At 33.1% G+C, this 18,989-nt stretch overlaps 2 protein-coding genes and 2 long non-coding RNA genes across 4 annotated transcripts; all 4 read left to right on the top strand.

Moving 5' to 3' along the window:
- The first annotated feature begins 3,295 nt into the window (after positions 1-3,295).
- LOC121236600 (probable protein phosphatase 2C 63) lies at positions 3,296-7,219 on the top strand. Its single transcript, XM_041133045.1, has 4 exons — positions 3,296-3,725; positions 4,135-4,508; positions 6,028-6,264; positions 6,448-7,219. The coding sequence occupies exons 1-4, from the start codon at positions 3,467-3,469 to the stop codon at positions 6,724-6,726; spliced, it is 1,149 nt and encodes a 382-aa protein (XP_040988979.1). The 5' UTR covers positions 3,296-3,466; the 3' UTR covers positions 6,727-7,219.
- Positions 7,220-12,718: 5,499 nt separating this feature from the next.
- LOC121236608 (probable esterase D14L) lies at positions 12,719-14,129 on the top strand. Its single transcript, XM_041133051.1, is given in 3 exon segments — positions 12,719-13,188; positions 13,439-13,557; positions 13,560-14,129. Coding segments are annotated over 3 exon segments (816 nt in total). The 5' UTR covers positions 12,719-12,814; the 3' UTR covers positions 13,883-14,129.
- Positions 14,130-14,462: 333 nt separating this feature from the next.
- On the top strand, positions 14,463-14,862 carry LOC121236624. Its single transcript, XR_005934792.1, has 2 exons — positions 14,463-14,664; positions 14,784-14,862. It is a non-coding gene; the product is annotated as an uncharacterized LOC121236624 (long non-coding RNA).
- A 1,331-nt stretch (positions 14,863-16,193) lies between these two features.
- Positions 16,194-16,754, top strand: LOC121236620. The gene is made up of 2 exons (XR_005934791.1): positions 16,194-16,323; positions 16,431-16,754. It is a non-coding gene; the product is annotated as an uncharacterized LOC121236620 (long non-coding RNA).
- The last annotated feature ends 2,235 nt before the right edge of the window (positions 16,755-18,989 follow it).

Below are 18,989 nucleotides of genomic sequence, written 5' to 3' on the forward strand. Positions count from 1 at the left end.
TAAATGTGGGTGTTTTCCACTATAGAATTGTAGTAAGGATGCAGAATTTGGATTAGAGAAATATTAGTGAAGGTTTGTGATGCCGCAATCCATTGCATTAGGTTGTGCGTGCATTAATTTTTTGATCGATAAATTTTTCTCACTATCCACGTCATTAAAATAAGATATATGATATCATGTTAATATAAACAAGTATTTTCAAATGTCAAAGAGAATAATTAATTCTATAGCTTAGTTTTGATATTGAGAATACTTCATTATTATTTATTATTTTATTATTATTATTTATTTTTTTTTACTATTTATTACTATTCAATATTCTATCATTTCTTGGTTACTACTATTCATAGAATACTTCACTATCTAATCGCAACCTAACACTAATGCAATAAAGACTCATATTTTCAACGAGAGAGAGAGAGAGAACGACGCCGTATTTTGGTTGCTGAGCCGGATCTAATTAAGCCCATGGACCCCTTTATTCTGGCCCGTATGTTCAAAGTCACCAATTGTTTAGACTTTGAAAGCCATTTCTCTTTGTTCTTTCTTCTATATTATTGTACAAATAATTTTAGATATTACAAGCTCAATGACCCATATCTATCTCCACCTCATTCTTTACAAGTTGAGAGTTCAAAGAATACATCTATTTTTTGTACGCTGTATATAGTTGAGACTGAAAACCATTCTTGTATATAAAATGAAAAAAAAAAAAAAACACTTAAGCTGCGTTTGAATATTAAACTGAGTTGATTTGAGTTGAGTTAAGATGATAAAATATTGTTAGAATATTATTTTTTAATATTATTATTATTTTAAGATTTAAAAAAGTTGAATTGTTTATTATATTTTATGTTGAAATTTGAAAAAATTGTAATGATAAGTTAAAATGAGTTGTATTGTAATGATAAGTCATAATGATTGATTTAGTAACTAAACGTACATTCGACGCTAGATATAGCACATAAATCTCCCATGTTTTTTGGGTCCAGAGGTCTCAATTTCCTAACCAGGTTTCGTTTGTATCATCAACCCCTCTCAACTTATTATTACAATTTTTTTAAATTATTATAATTTTTTTAAATTCCAACATAAAATATAATAAATAATTCAACTTTTTCAAATTTTAAAATAATAATAATATTAAAAAATAATATTCTAATAATATTTTATCATCTCAATGTAACTTACTTTAATATCTAAACATGTTAAGAATGTCAAAGTTGCTAAAGGATGCCCAATCAAATTCTAATCCGGTTCAAGCGGGCCGGGGATGCCTATTTTTCCAACCTTCAATTTCCAAGTGCGTGTTGATTTGGGCTTTATTTGACTGAAAACTCTAGAATTCACATGCATTTACTCGTTTGCCGACAATTAATACAAAGGGCAAATTTAAGATTGATATTATATCTCCAAAGAAAAAGATCGAGGTATACGTCCAACATCCAACATTGCGGCATAGGTCCTTCTCAATTATACAATTACTTTAAGATTAGGTTTCGGTAGTGAGGTAATTTTAGATATTTTATAAATAATAATAAAAAAAATATTAATAAAATATTAAATAATAATAAATAGTTGATAAAAAATAATAATAAAATAATAAATAATAGTAGAATATTCTTCTATCCAAACTACTAAAGAGAATGCATAAGAATCTAGATGGTTTGTACTTATATGTCAATCAATGGATAAGTTACTTTCTTAGCTTGTGATGCACGGGCAAGCAAATACCAAAGAAAGTTTTTTTAAGCATCCAGAAAATGGGGACTTGGTCGGGGTGCTAGCTTTCAAAACAAAGACACGGATAAGAGATTCAGGATGATATTTACGATATCTGAAAATATTTGTGGATAATAATGGAATAGATTGAATTGATATATTTTATTAAATTTTTTTAAAAATGAGAGAAAAAATTTTGAATAAAAATATTATAAAATTAAAAATTTGTTTAAATATAATTTTTATTTTAAAATTTAAAAATGTAGTATCGTTTTTTATATTTTTGTTTGAAAGTTTAAAAAAATTAAATATTTGAAATTGAAAATATTTTATATTTGAGTGATATTTAAAAAAAATATATTTTAAATTTTTGAAAAATAATTATGTTACCAAACAGTCCTGAAAATCTCTTTTGTTAATGAGAATTGGGTAAATTCCATGACCTCTAAGGACTTTGCTTGCTTTTGACTCATTAATTCATTCATTATCCAAAAGCAACGGAGATGAAAATTGTTTACTTCCCATTTTTATTCTCGTTAATTCTCCTCATTTTGTAGATATAATAATCGGAGAAGGGGTGCAAGCGAAGACATGCATTAAACAAAAAATATTTTTTTTTTCGGTTTTCAAATTATTTTTATTTTTATTATATTACATGAATAAGTGTTATTATAAATAATAAAATCTTTATTTTTTTAACAAATTAAACAAAAATAGAAAAAGAAAGCGACAAAGAAAATAAATAAATAAAAAATGAAAGAAGGAGGTTCTCAAAGAATTTTTGCAAATTTCGCTTTAGGCTGAATATCATTTAGAATAATAATAGATATAATTATAAGTTGTGTCTGATATATATTTTTTAAAAAGATTAAAATTTATTATTAAATTTGTTTTTTTTTTTTTTAAATGTGCCACGTTTACTCTATTATTTAAGTTTATTCCATGAGACGGAGAATAATTGAAATTGGTAAAGTCAAGGTAAAGGAATAGTACTTATCTGTCCCATCTGACAAGGCTGGGATAAGTTTTTAGTGTAGTTTCTGTACACTATGTATTCAACGCGTCAAGGCCACCTAATAATACTGCTCTTACACGCGCACAGAGACAGTGTCCCCACTCTCCATTATTATAAACAATAAACACCTTAAACCAAACCAAGGTTGTTTACGAAGAAAACTATCCCTTCTTATTATTATAATTTTTTTAAGATTTTTATATAAAATAAAATAAATAATTTAATTTTTTAAAATTTAAAATAATAATAAATTTAAAAAATAATATTTTATTTAATTTATTTAAAATTATCTCATTTTATTATTCAAATTAACAAATTCGTTTAGATTCAAAATTTACCTTAATTCATTTTATCTCATCATTATAATTTTTTCAAATTCTCATATAAAATATAATAAATAATTTAAATTTTTAAAATTTTAAATTAAAAATAATATTTTAATAATATTTTATTCAATTAATTTAAAACTATCTCAATTTATTACAATTTATCTCTAAATAACGGACCTTAATTAAGCATGGTCTTTGGTCTTTCAATGAATTTCCCTCTCTCTCTCTCTCTCTCTCTCTCTCTCGCTTCTAACGCGCCATTCCCACGTTTCCTTTCTTTAACCTCTCTCTTTGTTCAAAGCTCGTTAGCCACCAAACTCCACGTCTTTTCCAACACATTTGACAAGGATCGGAGACAGTACCAAACTCATTTTCTCACGCAGAGACCGATTCTAGAGAGATGTTGGAGCTGTGCAGGGGACCATTGGGGAGGTGCTTTGGTGGAGGAAGGGATAGGGATGGGCTTCTGTGGCACACGGACTTGAAGCCCCACGCATTAGGGGACTACTCCTTCGCCGTGGTGCAAGCCAACTCGTTTCTCGAAGACCAGGGACAAGTTTTCACCTCTCCTTCCGCTACCTACGTCGGTGTCTACGACGGCCATGGCGGCCCCGAAGCTTCTCGCTTCATCACCCACCACCTTTTCCCTTTCCTTCACAGTATGTTCATCTTAATTTCTCTGTTTTCATTATGATGTTTCGATTTCTGTTGTGAAGTAACTGCCCGTTGGCTTGCTGTGGAAATATTAGAAAAAGAATGGAAATCCAAATTTTGATTCTTCAGTTTGCGATTATCTGTGACTAAAGAACCACTTCCATTATAATTTTGCTCAGATGAGGTGGCTGACTTTAGCTGGCTTCCATTCTCACAGGATTCAATCCATCAGAAAAAGAATATTTTTACTAGAATTTTAATTTCTTTCTTGGGCTCAGTTCTTATTTCTCAGCAACCAAACAGAGGTTAATTGATCACACAATCATTTTTGAGTCACAATTTTCCAATATAAATGAGTTTCTTATTTAGTTTAAAAATTAGTTGTTTATCTTTTTATTTTCTTCCCCCCTTCAGAATTTGCAACAGAAGAGGGTGGATTGTCAGAGGACGTTATCAAGAAGGCATTTGATGCCACAGAACAGGAATTCTTACACCTGGTGAAGCGATCTTGGCCGGCTCAACCGCAGATTGCTTCAGTGGGTTCATGTTGTCTCGTTGGGGCAATTTCGAATGATGTTTTATATGTGGCTAATCTTGGGGACTCGAGGGCTGTTCTGGGTCGCAGAGGCTCAGGAATGGTTAACAGTCCGGTGGTGGCAGAGCGGTTATCTACTGATCATAATGTAGGAGTGGAGGAGGTGAGGAAAGAAGTCAAGGCGCTTCACCCTGATGATTCACACATTGTGGTGTATTCCCGAGGAGTTTGGCGAATCAAGGGCATTATTCAGGTAAGAATGACTTTGTTTCTTTCTTTTTCGTATCTCTATGGTGAGTTGTGATGGATGTAAGCTTTGATGGTTGTGTTTAAATTTTGAGTGAATTCAATATGTAAGCAAAGGGGTATCTTATGGCTGTTTCCCGGAGGTTGATATGATCTACATGTGGCTCTAGTATTGTTTACGAATATGCATAGATAAATTTGAAAATTCACTTGAATTAAGATGAGTGATATCTTATATCGTTTCAATTGTGCCATTTTACTGCAGTGGTGATATGATATGATTTATATTGAATTTTGTTTCAAAATTTACAATACAACTACTTGGACCGTTATGCTGCTACATTTGATATGATGGTTGTTTAATGTTTAGTAGAGTCCTTGATGCACTTTGCGTTCTGTTGGAGTGCTCAACTGGAGAATTGCATTTTTGGCAGTTTAAATGACAAGTTCCTTGGCTTTGAATTATTGGCTTACTTTGAACCATTTACTATAAATTGGTTCGGTTTTCTCTAGTTCCCATTAAAGAGTAATATGAAGCTGTGTGATACTCGCAGTCGCAAGTGGGAGAATAATGCAGATTTAAAGGATTTCAGTCTTTGTTGATTCTAGATGGTATTATGGTTATGGTTTTAGTGGGATAAAATTACCGTTGGACTCTTACATGAGTATATAAACAGATTATGCACTTGGTAATTGTGATGCGATGAGTTATTCAAAGAGGAGATGCCCTTCAACCTATAGTTTCCTACTGGTGTAACACCTTGCACCCATTGTCACATTTAATCATTACTCATTAATATCTTTTTAGACCACTAAAGAAGAATGCTGAATTTGTTGTTTGAGATCAATGGCAACATTGGCAAGCCTGTAAGGTATCTATCCTCTAAAATTCTGATCTTGCTCGAATTAGGTATATCATGTGAAGTTTACCGATAAAAAAAAAAAAAGGTATATCATGTGAAGTATAATTCTGTCCAATCTTGCTTGGATGAAATCTACAAGTCCCCCCATCTTGTTTTATCCTTGCTAGTGAAACTTTATGTTGTGGGTGCAATATTCTCTCCTTTTTCATTGATATCCTTGTATTTTCACATGTTGGCTTTTTGTCCTTTCCTCCAGACAGCTAAGATCAAGCATGATAAGTCAAAGCCACGACTCATGGGATGTACATGATGACCCAAAAAACATTGTGATCTGAATTGGTCATTATCATGTGAAATGTTTGTCTCTATGTAATCCTTGTGAAGATACTCTTGATTGCATAAACAATTGAGAGCTAAAGCATTAATTTTCTGGTCATGATGCGACCATACTTCATTGGATTAACAATGACACCACTCTGTTAATCTTTAATTACCTGCCGCCGTACTTGATATTTATAGATTAAAAAAATTGCTCATGTCTGTTGGGAAGTGGATTTGTTCTTCTTGATAGCTAATGCCTTATCTCTTGGCAATGAATTTGTGTTGTGGTCCAAAAGGCTTGGTTTGCTGGAAAGTCCTTAAATTCATGCTTTCTCTTTGTAGGTCTCAAGATCAATTGGAGATGTATATCTGAAGAAACCTGAGTTCAACAGAGGTCCTCTTTTTCATCACTTTGGTCCACTAATTCCTTTAAAAAGACCTGTAATGACAGCGGAACCCTCTATAGTGATTCGGAAATTAAACCCGGATGACATGTTTTTGATATTTGCAACGGATGGTCTCTGGGAGCATTTAAGTGATGAAGCAGCTGTTGAAATTGTCTTAAAAAATCCGAGAGTTGTAAGAGCCCACCAAATTGTTGTTGTTGCTCTCTTTATTTCTTTGCAACTGTAGATGCATGTTTATGCTTTTACTGTTTTTTCTAAAGGCCTTTTACTGTTTCAGCACGGAGTTTTTGGATTGTATGTCTAACTTGTTATGCAATATGGAAAGAAATGAAAAGGTTTGAAAACTTTGCTGCAGGGAATAGCAAAGCGATTGGTGAGAGCTGCCATTCAGGAAGCTGCAAGGAAAAGAGAGATGAGATATGAAGACATAAAAAGAATTGAAAGGGGGGTAAGGCGCCATTTTCACGATGATATTACTGTCATAATCATGTATCTGGATCATTCACGAGGTTCTTCTGTAAACGGTGGATACAAGGATCACTGCCTCTTCGACTGCACTAGTGCCCCTGTAGATATCTTCTCCCTAAATACAGATGCGGATGAGGCAGAGGTCTCACTTCATACTGTCTCCTAAACGGAACCATAAATAATAATATCTGGTAATCTGTACTCAAAAGTTATAAGTTACTATAGGAAAAGGTACGTCTGGCTGGAAGACACTCAGACAGGACAGGGTTTGAGAATCAATATAGCAGGAAGCGGGGTGTGTGGGGTGGATTGGTCTGTACATAATAATATAGCGAATGAGGGTTTACAAGCTGCTGCTGACTTCCCGGCTTGGGTTTTGGCGGCCTCGTTTTGCATCCCTTTAGTTCTGGGAACAGTTTTTGTGAATTAGTTTGTTCTTAATTTCTTTTTCCCTTCAATATTATGCTTATTGGAAATATTAGTTTAGGCTTTTGGATTGAGTATCTTTGGTATGCTTGTATATGCATATACAGGAAGTGTACAAGAGGAAGATTTAGTTTAGGGTTGCAAATAAACAAAGCAGCTCATGAACAGTTCAAGCTTGGCTCGTATATACTCGGTTCGAATTCAGCTCATTAATAAATGAGATGTGCATAAACACTAACATTGGATTGAATATTAAACGAGCAAAACTAGTATCAACTTGGCTCGATTTGGTTTAGGTTCATGAACAAAGCTCGCATAAGCTTGACTTAATTCGTTTGAGCTCATTTTGAAGCTCGTAATATGTGTTGTATATGTATGTGTTATATTTATTACATATTAGTTGTATTTTATATACTTAATTATATATTATTAATATATATATATATATAGTTTACCTTATTTAATATATTTATTATATTTCCAAAGTGTTTTTAAGATAATTATGTATTATTTAATGTACATTAATGTTATATATTACTTTTCTAATTGTTACATAGATTATAGTCTATTGATATAATAAGAAATGAATGAGTGAATAAGCATTTACTTGAAACAATTATCAAATTAACTATAATTGATTAACTATAATTTGTATATATGATGCACATCATAACATAAGTTGATGGTATCTCTTTTTAATTAAGGAATAATATCATTAACCCTATACATAATATAGTTTTCATTATGCTAAATAAATAATAATATAGTTTTCATTTACTTATTATTTATAGTTGCATATTATAATATTTTTATAGTGTAGTATATGAACATGAAGCACTTACATACTTATATCAAATGCTTGTAATATACTAATAAATATCAAAAAAATCAAGATAATCAACACTATGAGCAAAATAATGTTCCATAAAAACAATAAATATCATAACAACAATATAAAATATATACTTCTTTTGCATTAGGCAAGCTGGAACATATTTTTTTTTCGACTATATTTTTAAAATTATTAATTTTTTGGATTAACAATAGATCTTTTAATTGTTTTTCAATTCTTTTGTATTTTGATTCATGTTTTAAGAAACCTATTCCCTTTTCTTTTTCTTTTAATCTTTTTTTTTGTTAGAAAACTAATTTCTTTGGTTAATTAAACTTCTTTTAGAGAATTTATTTATTTTGAAACAAGAGGAAATAATAATTTAAATTAAATTTCTTACCCAAGTATTTTGTAGAAATTTATTCTTCTGTTACAAAAAAAATGGTAAACTAAAGCAAGAAATGGATTTCCTAGTATTATTTTAGTATTAATTTTTTTTACTAAAATAAATATTGTTTTAAAGTAAATTTCATTATTACATATATGTGCATTAGATAATTTATAATTTATATTTAATTTTGTTCCATTAGTTTGAGATAATGTTTCTTTTATTTTTTCAAAATATTTAGAAGGTATTAATCCGTATTGGATACAATTTAAATATGCACCGGTGTCTAATAAAGCAATTGTTATAAAAGAAAATTATTGATTAATAGAAACTGTCACTTCATAGTTATAGCTATGAAGTTATAACAATTAGTTATGCTAAATAAATGATAACACTTATTGTAAGTTATAACTATTACTTATTATTTATAGTTATATACTTATATCAAATGCTTGTAATACACTAATAAATATCATATTTAATAATGTAAGCTATAATATATTCATAACTTATATCTAATAATAATATGTTACACAACTAGAACTTTTGATTTATTATGTTATCTATGAATTAAAAAGTTTAGTTTCATACATTTTTATTATGTATTATTATTAATTTGTTTTATAAAAAGTTATATCATAAGACTTTCTTAGTCAAAACTATTTGGTTGAATAGTTAAATGGTTAAAATATTTTGTAAAATTTAAAATTTTTATACTAATCAAAAGACAAGAATTAGAACTTAAAAAAAAAAAATGAGTTCGAGGTCGAGCTACTCGAGTTTGAGGCGTTTGTTTATATTTAGTCAATCGAGCTGAATTAGAACAACTTTAATGTTATTAAGCCGAGTTCGAACAAATAAACATCATAATCGAGCTCAAGTATTCTTATTCGAATTCGACTTAACTTAGTTCATTTGCAATCCTACGATTCTAGTTAGAAATAATAATTAAAAAGAGAGAAGAAATGTGGAAATGCTTCCCATTAAAATAATATTGCAAAAGAAAGTTTTAACTCTCTATTGTGAAAGTCTGAATTTGGTTGTTAAACTGAGTTGAAGTGAGTTGAGTTGAGATGATAAAATATTGTTAGAATATTATTTTTTAATATTATTATTATTTTAGGATTTGAAAAAATTTAATTATTTATTATATTTTGTGTTGAGATTTGAAAAAATTATAATGATGAATTAAAATAAGTTGAGATGATTTCAATTACCAAACGAAGCAGATCTCTATTTTGCTTTCATGATTCTCAAAATTATCATTCTTTTTCCTCCAAATGCACCCACCATAAGTAAAGCATATTTGCAAGATAAATCAAGCAAATTAGCAAATAGGTCTACTAATTAATTTTCGAGACAGAACCCGAATTAACGACACATGAACTCATCCAAATAAAGTCATAGCATGAGGAACTGGCCATCTCACAATGAAGTAAAATGTGGTCTAGATTTACAAACTTGTTCTTCTTTGTACATACAACACTAATCTATCTTGATTTATCTTGAGATACAAAAGACGTAGTATATTTACAATTTATACATCTTTTGGATTTTTAGGCGAATTTATCTCAGACTATTTTTTAAAATTCCGAAGCATTGTTTTTAATTTTAATAATATGTGAAGAATAATTACATCAATATCAATCATTCGAAAAATGGTAATATCGATATTATCTAAAATGAATGATTATTGAGATTCAACGATATTGATTATATATATATAATATATATATATATATATATATATATATATATATATATAGAGGATACTAGAATTAATATATATGCTGATGTGTCATTTGTGAGTCCTCATCAACTGACATTCATTAGACTGTCCAACACTTGTTCGTCGATTCATTTTGCGAACCAGCTAGATGGTCCAATCTATAAAGAACCATGACTTTATAAAAATTATAGATTAGTCAGTTATTAGGGAATTATTTATTGACTTTTTATAATGAATAAGACCGATCATATGATACGGACTAAGTAATTACATTGAATATTAGTTATTTGCAAATTTTATTAGCCGCTCCATTAATCAACGCTATTTATTTATTTATTTATTATCGTTCGGCTTTCAGTACAATTTGCAAATGGGTGTTGTGAATTAACTTGTTTTGAGACAATATCTTATTAGAAGCATAATTAATATAAAATTGGCCACATTCCGACAAGTGAATCCCCGCTGATCTGATCATTGGTTGTCTTATTCTGTCATGACATGTACAAGAATATTGCGACTACACATGCAAGACAAACTAGCTGGCTATAGTGTTTGACAAATGATCAACCTAATTCGGTACTAATTAAATAGGCATGTACCCAAAAAAAAGTAACATTAAATAGGCATATACGCCTAAATAATTAATATGCGTGTCTAGCTATCATGATTTAAAATTACAAAGAAACGCACAAAATACTTTCGGAGTCAAAAGTAGTACTTGTCGATAATATTATTGCTTATACCTATATAGCTAGTACTCCTCTCATATATATTTTTTTGAATTTATTTTGGTGTTTCAGTGTCCTGGGTTGATTTTGATCTAAGAAAAAACTAGAATATTTTGGTTGAAGGGGATGACAAGGGAAGGAAGATCGTTTGTCAATTTGATTCATTCTCTAATTATTTACAGACTATATATATATATATATAGAAGTATATTGTATATATAACACATGAAGTAGTACATGATGAAGATTAATAGAGCTGTGTCTTTCTGATCATGTTTTATGATTGTGATGATTTCGCATAATTCTGTGAATCGATCATGTAATTATTAGGTTTGACTAATTTGTATCACATGCATCGTGATTTTCAACGTGCATGCATGCATGGGATCAATTGAATTGATATTAATGGGATTGCAAGTGTTCATGATGCGTGAAGGAGCTAGGTGCAGTACCGATCGATCGAGGAGATTTGAGATGATCTCGACTCGGACCAGTTCTACTATACCGATACAATTGTCCCGAATCAATGATCATGTCAAAGTTTAATTTGGAAAAGATCATGACAAGTGAGGCCGGGACGATACGGTACCCTACCCTTTTGTTGCATAAGGGACTAAGTGATCTTGGTTCCCCATACTAAAGCATAGCATTGCTGCAATTTATCATTAGTTGCATGCTTACAAAGTCATTCCAATAACCCTTAACACTTACCCTACCTGTCCTTTTTGTTTTAGTTATTATTTATTTATTTTACTAGCTATCACATGGCTCAACTTACTAACTTTTTTCATATGGTTTGATATAGGACTGTTCATCCGGGCTGACCCGAAAAACATGTTCCGACCCAACCCGCTCTTTGATCACAAGTGAGCTCCTTCTGTGTCCTTGAAGAAGAAATAAATAAATAAAAGATCCCTCCATGTCCATTGATCGGGTTTGGAATCTGATCACAAGTACGTATCATTTAGCGACAAAAAGCCAAGAATCTCCATCATTAAAGACAACAAATTAGATGAAGTACGGCTACAAATACACGACAACGATATAACTATTTAGAAAAAAAAAAAAAAAAACACAAATAAAATTCTGCTGGTTAGGTCCCATCAATATCGTGTACACTGGCGTATATATTTAAGGAAAGGAAAAATTATCGAAGCAGTACACTAAAGGTCATGATATTCCTCATGAGTTGAGCGCACCGTAGATCGTAATTCCGATGATTCTCAGGCATATTCGTCACGATGTTGGCGCTCGATGCATGTATTGTTTGAGTGCGTCATGTGTGTATTTCATATTGTAATTTCTCTTTTTCCGGCGCAGAATGTTTATGTTTTGTGGTTTCATTTCGTACGTTCTTCGCGATCGTCTTTACGTGTTCATTTTCCTCTGGATGGAAATTTGACTTCTTGTCTCGCAGCTGTTGAGGTTTAACTACTAATGTGTATACGTCACCGTGGTGATCCAAATGCAACGTTGGTCTTATTTCTCTCAATGACTCGAGAGACAATAACTATAGCAGTGGTGTGGATGGATGGGCGCACGCTAATACCTTGCGTTATGCATGCATGCATGTATGTATGTATGTATGTAGGCATACATGCATGCACGAGAAACAATTAAATTAATTAAAAGTCTTCTCGAATTGACTTCTGTTCATAATTATGTCTCCTAATCTACTTGCTAGATATATCTAATTTCTTGATCCACTTTGACGTCGTCGCTTGGATATAGTTTCATGCCCAGCTTGCGGCAGGGAATTCTTTCCTTTGTGACGTTAACAGGCACAGACAGGTATGGATGCCAGTTAAAGTGGCATTAATGGGAGCCCCCATATATATATATATATATATATATATATATATATATATATGTATATATATTGCATTAATCACATATATGGTCACCTCAAAAATATCCATATCCTAATTATTCCATAAATCAGCAAACAATAACCATCCGATCAGATCAGATGAATGATCACAGGGAGAAATGTGTGCACTCGCTGTACCCGGTAAAACGTTCTTTCACTGATCTTATCGTCAAATATGTGGTGCTGGGGACTGATCACAAAGAACAAAACCAGACTGGAAATAATAATAAAGTCTGCGCTAACTTTCACACCAAAGGACAATTAAAGGAAAGAATAAGAGAATGGGAATCGTTGAAGCAGCTCACAACGTGAAGACGTTGGGGTTGGGCGAGCGAAACATAGTGCTTGCCCATGGCTTCGGCACCGACCAGTCTGTGTGGAAACACCTTATTCCTCACCTCCTTGATGACATTAACAATCGGGTCATTTTGTACGATAACATGGGCGCCGGTACCACCAACCCTGACTACTTCGATTTCCAACGCTACTCCACCCTCGAGGGCTATGCCTATGACTTGCTTGCCATTCTAGAAGAACTACAGATCGATTCCTGCATCTTTGTTGGCCATTCTGTCTCGGCCATGATCGGTGCCATCGCCTCCATCTCTCGCCCCGATCTCTTCTCTAAGATGATCATGGTCGGCGCCTCCCCGAGGTTCGTAGCATGGAACTCGATCGGTACTTACCTACAGAAATAGCCGTTGTCTACTAATTTAAAGATGATAATTAAACACGGAAAGTTTTTGTAGTAATTACCCTAATCAGAATATTTTAGAAGCGGTCTTTTTTTTGTCCAATTAAGTAACGGGTTTGACCATCTCAATCACTCAGATTTCAGTGAATTATTAATTATGTTATTTGTATGCGACTTGGCTTCTTTGATTACATTTTTTAATGTTTCTCAGGTACTTGAATGATGTGGATTACTATGGAGGGTTCGAGCAGGAGGATCTAGACCAGCTATTTGAAGCGATGGGGTCAAACTACAAGGCATGGTGTTCAGGGTTCGCGCCGCTCGCCGTGGGCGGGACATGGAGTCGGTGGCGGTCCAAGAATTCAGCCGGACCCTGTTCAACATGAGGCCAGACATAGCCCTGAGCGTGGCGCAGATCATATTCCAAAGCGACATGAGACAAATGCTAGGCCTGATCACTGTGCCTTGTCACATACTACAGAGCATGAAGGACTTGGCAGTGCCGGTGGTGGTGTCGGAATACTTGCATCAGAACCTTGGCGGTGGATCAATCGTGGAAGTCATGCCATCGGACGGTCATCTTCCCCAATTGAGCTCTCCAGATGTCGTAATTCCAGTACTTCTCAGGCATATTGGTATGGATATTAATGTATGATGTAATTTTTTGTGTTTGCTTAATTTTGTTATTAGTTTGCGTTAAAATTTCAATCGCACGAAAATGGGCTGCGATTTAACGTGTCTGGGCTGGTGGGGTTGAAGGTTCAACTACCATCGTGGCTTTCACGTGATTCAACACTGGTCTCCTATGGCTATCTCCCGAGATTTCCGCATACTTTACGTTTCTTTTGTTTTCCATTCTATTATGTAGTTCATAATGAAAGCCATTTGGGTGTGTTTGATTCTTTTTAAAGAATTTACACGAAAGTTGCAGGAACTTATATAAATTATTTTCTTATTTATAGTTTAGAGTTTCTAGTTAGAGAGAGATTGCAGGGGGAAAATGAAAGAAAGAATTCTCGTTGGCTTAGTTATGATACCTGTACAAAATGTGTTTTATGATACAAATTACTAAGTAATAAAACTGGACGGTCTAACTAAATACAACATAAAGGAATTCTTTATAGGAGTTATAACTGTTATGTACAGCTAAGCAAATTATAAGTATTATGGACAATAATAATGGTTGGGCCATTGGGCCAAGAGTCCAGGAAGACTAAGGACCAGTTGCCCTTTAAGTGGCCCAAGAAACCGTCCTCACCGACACAAAGGGAAAGGTAGGAACTACGAACTAAATGTCCAAGAAACCGTTACGGTGTGTGGCTGATGATTACATTCACAGTTTTGTTACGTACAACCGCGGTGGAGAACTGCCGGATAATCGGCTTATATTAAAAATAAATAAATAAAACCAAAATCAACAGGGGCTCTCATTTGCAGGTTTTTTTTCTCATCTTCTTCCTCAAGCTTAAATCCTCCATCAAGCTCCTAACGTTTTTTCTCCTTTCTTCATCTTTTTTTTTTCCTTCTTCTTCTTTTTTGCACACAATGGAGATAAGCATTCACAAAAAGTCAGGAGAAGTCTTATGATCTAGGTCATAGACGTTAGTGAAGTTTAACCTAAAAAACCACAATTTACACTCAAATCCAATACAAAGGGGAGGTAACTTGGTTGTTTCGCTCCATTCCCTTGTATAAAAAAAGATTTTTACAAACCAAAATTGATTTTGACCTGGAAGTTCCTTTGAGATTTATTAACTTGAGTTTTAATTCCTCACCAAATAGAAGATGTTCCACTTAAAACCTTGAGTGGATCATGCTGCTTACGTTAAGGACTCTAGCTTTTTGCTCTCTATTTCTTACTCCTGTAGTCTTTGCCTCTAGATTTTGAGACGAACGGTTTTGGTTCTTGGCCTGCCATGGCTTGAGGCTGGCGGTGGTGACAGTGGAAGGAAAGAAATTGAGAGAGAGAGAGAGTGTGTGTGTGTGTGCGCGTTTGAAAGTAGAGAAAATTGAGAGAGGGAGAGCAAGAGGGAGGGGGAACGAAATGAGAGAAGTACAAAAAATAAATTTTTTTATGTAACCGGTTACGCGAGGGTTTCCTAGCCAGTTGCAAGTAGAGTTTTTCATACATTTATATTCTTCTGTTATCACATCTCCTTTGCTTGCAGGGAGAGGAAGCATCTCATTTCACCGCTAAAAGTGAACAGACTAAACAATATTGGTTCTTATGCACATTGTTTCTATTTATTATTTTGTTATTTTCTTGAGCTTTAGATAAATATGAATCTTGATCCTGAATGATCTTTAGAAAAATTCCAATACACTTTTTTATTTTTTGTAAACGAACAAAGGAAAAATCAATATGGTGTAATATGCCCACATCTATACTTTTCACCTACAACATTATTCTTATCATGAATGCGTCAAATGTATGTTCAATTTATAGAAAAATAAATAAGATGGATAAATAGCACGCTAATGTTTAAAGAGAAATGTTTTAACAACAAAAAGATTACACAAATTGACAAAAATAAATTTACAAATTGACGTAACTTGATATTATACGTTAGATTATAGATTTACTTTTATTATAAAATAAATCTAACGTATTATGCCGCTAATTAGCCACCTATTTTTTGCAAACAATAGTTTACTTGTTTTGTCGGGCGACTATGGATGAAAATTCTGTTATGAGAAATTTGTTATAGATTTATGGGGATGCTTCGGGAAAGTAGTTAGATTTTGATAAAGCCGATTTATTACTTAGTGGAAATGTGGGAGATGATGATGCGAATGCTATTAAAGCACTATGGAATGTGGATTCTATTCACCATCATGATAGATATTTGCGATTACATTCTTTTGTACGGAGTGACAAGTCTCTAACTTTCCAAGAATTGAAATCAAAGGTGTGGCATAAATTATAGAGTTGGAAATAGAAACTTCTCTCACAAGCTAGAAGGGAAATCTTAATCAAGGCTGTTGCTCAAGTTTTACCGACATACATCATGAGCTGTTTTAAACTCCCAAAGTTATTGTGTATGGAGTTGGAATTTATGTTTGCACGGTTTTGGTGGGGACAACGTGGATTTGAACGTAAGATACATTGAGTTAGTTGGACCAATTCGTGTGATTCGAAATTGAATGATGCTTTAGATTTTCATAATTTAGAAATGTTTAATTTGTCTTTGCTTGTTAAACAGAGATGAAGGTTTATCACAAATCCTGATTCATTATTTTATAAGGTATTTAAGGCTAAATATTTCCCACATACATCATTTTTACAGTCAAATATTGGTTGCAATGTTTCATATGTATGACGAAGTATCATTGCTGCAAAGGACATCCTCTCAAAAGACTGTATATGGAGGGTTGGAAGTGGTGATTCTATTCATCTTGGGCAAGATGGATTGGTTGACACTTGCTTAGCACCTTTTGCTGATGTCTGTTCTCAAATACTCCCAACAAATGCTACTATGAATGCTTTGATGAATCCATCTTCAAGAACTTGGAATGCAGATTTGATATGTAGCATTTTCCCATCTTATGTGGCTAAGCAATTTTTTCAGATTCCTCTTCACTTTTAGGTTGTTGACAAATTTGTGTGGGATGGTAATAAAAGTGGATAATATTCTGTACAATTTGGTTATCATTTTGCTATGGTGATGTTCAATAATGGGAATAGGCCAAGCACTTTACATTCTCAGTATAAGTCTAACTTTTGGAGAAGATGGTGAAACTTGAAACTTCCTAATAAGGTGAAGACCTTTACTTGGAGAGCTTGAATTAATGGCCTACCTACTAGATTTAATTTGCTGAAAAAGGGAGTTGTGTCCACTGATATTTGTCCAAAATTGAAGATGTTAATCATGCTTTATGTTGTTGTCCTAATATTACTCAGGTATGGATTACTAAATATCCTAATGCAGTTCATTATTTGTGGAGAGAAATTCAGTATGATGTGTTATTGTGGGAATTGATGGAGTTGGATATGTTCTCGTTGTCTCCTGGGAAATTTGGAAACATAGAAATCCTAGATTGTTTGAGGATACAAATAGCTCACTTTTGGATGTAGTTGGTCATTGTATTGAATATGTATCCAGCTTTAATGCTATTAATAACTCCCTTTTGATTGTTAGAAAGGAGAAAGTTCTTTCATGGCAGCCCTCGTCACATGGATTATTAGTGAAGTTAAATTTTGAGGGGGCTTTGTTTAGGAGTACAAGTATTGCTGGAATTGGTGTTGTTCTGCGTGATCATAATATGGTGGTATAATTTGCGTTGAGTATGAAGGAATTAAGTGTTTTTTATGGGGATGATATTGAAGCCTTGGTGGCATTGAGAGGGTTACAAATGCTATTCTATTTAGGTATTTCTGGTCTCATCTTGGAAGAGGATTCGTTGAATGTAATTGAAGTTGTTAAGTCCAGGGCATTTTCATTTTCTGCATAGGGACCTTTTATTCAGGAAATCCAGGGTCTTCTTACTTATTTTAGTGACTTTGAGATTGCTCATATTCAGGAAGTCCAGTGGCATACATGCCCTGCTATGATTTTGAATAAAGTGTTCTTAGATGCTGATGAGTAATATTTAAGGGTGATGCTTTATATTTTTATGTTTATCTCGGTACTGGATATATGTTTGTATATTTGACATTGATCAACTAATAAATGTCATATGTTATGTATAAAAAAATCTAAATTATGTGAAGTCATATCAACTTAGAAATGATGCATGCGAGATCCTTCTATCTCTCTAAAATCCTTCGGCTCCTCCCCCCTCCCTTCATCTCTGTTCACTTTTCTTCCGGTGTTGTGCTTTGTTTTGTTTTTTTTTTTGCAGGCCGAATAAGGGAGAATCGTCGATCTGGGACTTTCCGGCGACCAAAAGACTACACGCGCCCCATCATGATCTTCCCCAGCCGCTAATTTGCAAGAGCATCGAACGCGGCACCAAACGGAGTGGCACGTAACCCGTACATGCGGGTTGAAAGTTGGCACACGGCTCTCACGCGCCACCATGAGAGCTTTTTGCTGAAGCCACGCGCGTCGTTTCTGGGGCCTGTGACTTCGAAGTTTTCCAGATCTACCGACAGTCTTCCTCCCAAAGTGGCGCTGCATGTGTCATTACAGCCCCTTCTCCTGTGTTTTTTTTTTTTTCTGTCCAATTTTTATTTTGTTTGTAGATTTGGTTTTTCCAGTTCTTTTATGTATTTTACAATTCTGCTGTTTGTTTTTTAGGTAAAAATAATAAGAAATAGGTTATTGGACTTAGTGTCCATAGCAGCAGAGTCCTTTTCCTCATTTGAAAGGAGTCGGAGAGATAGTAATCTTCCTCTTTGGGAGAATGAAGATAATACTTCTCTTTTTTTAGAAGATGGATCGTTTAATTCTGTTTTTACAGAGCATTCTTCTCGGTTAAGAGAGAGTTTATAGAAGTCAAGACAATGTCTGTCACAAAAAAATTTGTGTGTGGGGGTGCCCAGAGTAGATGTGTAGTTTGACTTGTAGTCCAAGTTTTTTCTTGTATTGATAAGTAATAGTCGTAACTTCAGTTTCATTGAATAAAATGAAGCCTATTTCCATAAAAAAAAAAAAAAAACTTAGAAATTTACTTGTATAAAACCTGTTTATACCGGTAGCAATTCTCATATCTAAAAAAGCCAAGTAAACTTTATATTGCTAGTAGTTTGAGATCATCTAATTATAGAGCACCAGTCATAACAACCCTTGTTCTAAAACTTTAAATAATTTTAAAGAAAT

This window comes from Juglans microcarpa x Juglans regia, chromosome 1D (assembly GCF_004785595.1).
Source record: "Juglans microcarpa x Juglans regia isolate MS1-56 chromosome 1D, Jm3101_v1.0, whole genome shotgun sequence".
Lineage (NCBI taxonomy): Eukaryota > Viridiplantae > Streptophyta > Magnoliopsida > Fagales > Juglandaceae > Juglans > Juglans microcarpa x Juglans regia.